The sequence below is a fragment of the Centruroides sculpturatus genome, unplaced genomic scaffold (genome assembly GCF_000671375.1).
Source record: "Centruroides sculpturatus isolate CEXI.00-Female unplaced genomic scaffold, Cexi_2.0 scaffold607, whole genome shotgun sequence".
In the NCBI taxonomy this organism is placed as follows: domain Eukaryota; kingdom Metazoa; phylum Arthropoda; class Arachnida; order Scorpiones; family Buthidae; genus Centruroides; species Centruroides sculpturatus.
Genome location: NW_019384856.1, coordinates 208,938 through 213,405, shown reverse-complemented (window position 1 = coordinate 213,405; position 4,468 = coordinate 208,938). Strand labels below are relative to the sequence as shown.

At 32.3% G+C, this 4,468-nt stretch overlaps 1 protein-coding gene across 1 annotated transcript in view; it reads left to right on the top strand.

The window, feature by feature from the left end:
- Window positions 1–2,049: 2,049 nt before the first annotated feature.
- Window positions 2,050–4,468, top strand: part of LOC111630570 (cytochrome b5-like) — a 48,973-nt gene continuing 46,554 nt past the window's right edge. Inside the window, exon 1 of the mRNA XM_023374682.1 lies at window positions 2,050–2,678. Coding sequence (XP_023230450.1) covers window positions 2,541–2,678 — 138 coding nt within the window. The 5' untranslated portion in view covers window positions 2,050–2,540. The remainder of the gene's footprint in view (window positions 2,679–4,468) is intronic.

Here is a 4,468-nt window from a genome sequence, read left to right as displayed (position 1 = left end):
CTTCTTAGTGTACATTCTGTTGACGTACCCTATTAAAACGCAATCAAAAACGCAAAAAACCGCATCTAAAATAGTATAATAGAAGCCAAGTTCTTCACGGTAAGCCTTAATTCTGTCCCTCTCCCCGAGGGGGATTATCAAAAAATCCCTTTTTAGTGTATATTCGGTTGAAGTACCCTATTAAAACGCAATCAAAAACGCATAAAAACAGCATCTAAAATAGTATAAATGGAAGCAGAGTTCTTCACGGTAAGGCTTAATCCTAACCATCTCCCCCCAGTGGGGGGAATTTCGACATGTATACAGTGATACCTCGACTTACGCTACCCCGACTTACGCGAACCCGGAGTTACGCGATTTTCAAATTCCGACGATTCGTCTTTTGTTTGAGCACCACGCAACTCTCGATTACTCATTCCCTCCACACTATTGTTCAACTTACGTGTTCGGACGTGTCGCGCGGAATCGACGCATAGCTACAATTTATTTTGTGTTATTTATTTCTGTGTTTGTTATATCTACGAAGACTCGAGAGACTCTATGTGGTGATTTCTTGAAACAATGAACGAATCAAAAGACGAGATAAGATTAACGAGAACATTTATTAGCTTACATACATCCGACTTGGATTTTACACACATTGAGAAATTATACCCCGACTTACGCGAATTCGACTTACGCGGTTATCGCTCGGTCCCACCTATCGCGTAAGTTCGGGGTATTACTGTATTATATAACAACACGTGCCTATTCGAATGCAGCGTTGTGTCAAAATTTCAAAGGAATCGGTAGGAATAAACGAACATTACATTTTTATTTATATAAATAGATAGAAGATGATCCGCTTTAGTTCATTTTCACAGAAAAGCATAATGCCTCACAGAAAAGCAAACTTAGGGCGTCGTACTCTAGCGCCATCTATTGGACATAAAAGCCTAGATGATATCTTTTAATTTATATGAATGTTTATCGAATAATATACAGCCTATGGACATAGGCTGTATATTATTCCGGTACCCTGAAGTTCCATTCTAAATATTGGTGAAAGAACTTTTGAAATCGGATGAACAGTTTCGGAGATTACCCACTACATCCAAACTTACAAACATTACCTCTTTATAATATTAGTATAGATCAGTGTTTTTCAACCTGTGGGTCGCGACCCCCAGGGGGGTCGTAAAGCCTTACACGGGGGTCGCGGGTGAAAGAAACAGACAAGTGTTTGTAGGTCCTACACTACAATAAAAAAAAACCAGAATTTCAGTGAGAAGGCTGTGCCTGTTTATTTTACAGCACAATTGGTTTTTCGATCGATATTTAAAGAAAGAAAATTAAATACGTAGTTTTTAAAATCACTGATATAGTTTAATATGGCCCTGGGGGTTGCCAGAATTTTTTAACTTGTAAAGGGGTCGTGTATTCAAGAAGGTTGGAAAACACTGGTATAGATAAATAAAATCTAGAAAATAACTATATCTGAGATAAAACAATCTAGATTTATATCACTTATCTAATTGCCTAAATCTCAAATCTTGGTGCAAACAAAACAGTCTAGATTTAAACGAGAAAAATAGACTTTAAAGTAACAACTCTTCCCAACACGTAATATAGACTTCAACGTTTTGACTTAAAATAAAATGGCGATCAATAGTAGCCATAGTTGCCACCAAGAGCGCTGTATCTGTAAGGTCACAGCACTCTATTGTAGTATATTCTAGCTCGTTGCTATTGTCATATTCTTGACGGTGTTTATGGCAATAGCATTATAAGATATACGCGGAAATAACCTTAATTTTTTTTAAAAAGTATTTAATACAAGCATTGTGTAATATCAATGTCAATAAAGAATTTTTTTTGTTGCTTTTTATGCTGTCAGTGTTTCTCTACCAACGTCCCAGCTATTCCTTATTCTAAAGGTTGGCAAGTATGCACTGATCACCTCACCCGGCCGCCGCCATTATGAGTCTTACCGAAAAAAAAGACCGTCTTAGTGCTAACGAAGCGAAAAGTTTTAATAAAGGGTATTAATGCCCGAAGATTCATGGAACACCCGAAACAACGCATCATGTCGACAACTATCGCTCGTTCAGAATAATATTTATTATTGATATATTGAATATAACTATTTGATTAGTTTTTATTTATGTGTATAAGCTAATTTATTTAACAGAAAGTGTACACGACTTATTAAACGCAAAACATCATTTAGTACTAAAGACGATTAAAATTTCCATATAAATAGAGGAAGTACTACAAACGATGTTTGTAGTTTGAAATTTAGTGAGGGCGCTTCATTTCGTCGAGGTTTTCTTATAACAATTATATTAAAATATAGCAAGAAAAATGTAATGTCTTGACTATATAATAACTTTTGCGATTATTTATCGACACTCAACAATTACAATTCATCCATTGGGACATCGGTGGGCGGAAACCACATTGTTTCTAAAGTGACGTCAGCTTTGTGTCCTCATAGGAAGTTTTAATCAGTAGAAGTTGTATCTGTGTCTGTTTTTCTCCCACTGAGTTCGAGCGAAACGATGTCGTCAGAAAAATCAGAAACGCAAGAAAAACTTAAAACTTACACATTAGAAGAAATAGCTAAACATAACGACAAAAATTCTACTTGGCTGCTCATTCATAACAAAGTATTTGAAGTTACCAAATTTTTAGAAGAGGTAAGTTTTAATTCATGAAAATTCAACAGATCGTCTTTTTCTTTCTATATGTTTTTTTATTTATTTTTAAATTAATTATTATGTAACATTATGTAACAATTGTTTACCAATTCCTCATTTACCTCAAGGTAACGTGGTTTTATGTTCATTAGTTTCAATGTCAAATGCTTTTGCGAAATAACATTTGATCAATATAAGCTAATCATCATATTAACAGTATTTAACTTAGATTAAATAAGTAGGAAAAAAATTATTTTATCTCTGAAGGGTAGTAAGTGGTTGCTAAGCTTTTTTTTAATCAGAAAAGTTTTAAAAACTAATCTTAATGAAATAAATTAAAAATTTTCAAAATAAAAGAATGCTTTAGTATTAATATTGAGTAGAAGTTATGATTTGGTTGATCAAAATCTAAATCATATGTAAAAAAAATTATTTTTCGATTGTTTTAATTTGAATATTAAAATAAGTATTCGAGAATTGACTATTCCTGTTGCTGTTGAAAGCTTGCCTGTGGCTAGACTGGGGTAAGTTGGCCCCTTTTGCCACTTGGCGGGCCTTTCTGACCATTGTTGTTTTTGAATGAATGAAATACATAACCTAGAATGTTTATTAATAAAATGCATATTTTCTTTTAGTAAAAATAATGTTAATTTTATAGGAGTAGGAACTACTATGGGTCCCTAAGTTTTCTCTGGCCTGGGAAAAAATCCCCAGCTCACCCTTGATGGCCCATCTTAGGAATAGATGATCATGTGAGGCAAATGAATTAATAATGTAAATTGAAGAGTTAAAAACAGAATGTGTTATCAAAGATAGGTGACTTTAATTTTAATAATAGTGCTTTGGTATGAAACTATGGAAATTAGTGTAGTGCTTGATTAATGTAAGTATAGTGTGCAAACAATTTAGAATCTTGACTATTATATTTAAAAAATTAAAGCTAAAAGGAGACATGGATTCAGATAAGTTGTCTTTCAGTAGTTTACATATTTTATGAAATATTAAATTTTTTAATTTTCTTTGAAACTCTATTCAATGTCTTATTTTATTTTCATTAAAACATTAATTAATGTATATATTAAAAGAAATTATTTTTTACTAGTCCTTTAGTGCAAAATTAGATTGTTTTGATTTCTGAATTGTACACTGTCACTTCTTTTTTTACACAATTTTCTGTTTTCTAAGGTTTTAAACATGATAATGTTAAAAGATTACATAAATATTTAGTAACATAATAAACATCTTTCATATAACAATAGTTAATAAAAAATAAAATATTTAAATGCTTTTTTATTCCACATATATGAACAGTTATCAGTATAATTCTAAGATATTCAGAAACATACAGTAAAAATTATTTTTATTTTTTTGCAAATCATTTTACATTACAAATATAATTTTATAGGGAAAGGTATAATTGTTATAATTTGAAATTGCTTGTTTGAATTCAGATATTACTGGAAATTAAGGGCTAAAATAGTATTTTATTCTAATTCTAAGATTTGTTTCTAGACTAGTTACGTCTTCTAACCTATATTAATTCTCCATTTTATATTATTTTTCATAGTATATCTCTTCAGAAAATTTAGATATTTACTGTAATTGAATATGAACAATAGAGAGGTTGAGGTGCACGTTTTAAACGTGTAAACGTGTACGTGTGACGTTCGGCGCCGCTTTCCCGTAAGCCTAAAAGTTTGACGATGGTGTTTGGAATGTCGAGCGTGATTCCACCGACTATCCAAACACCATTGTCAAACTTTTAGGCTTACGGGAAAGCGGCGCCGAAC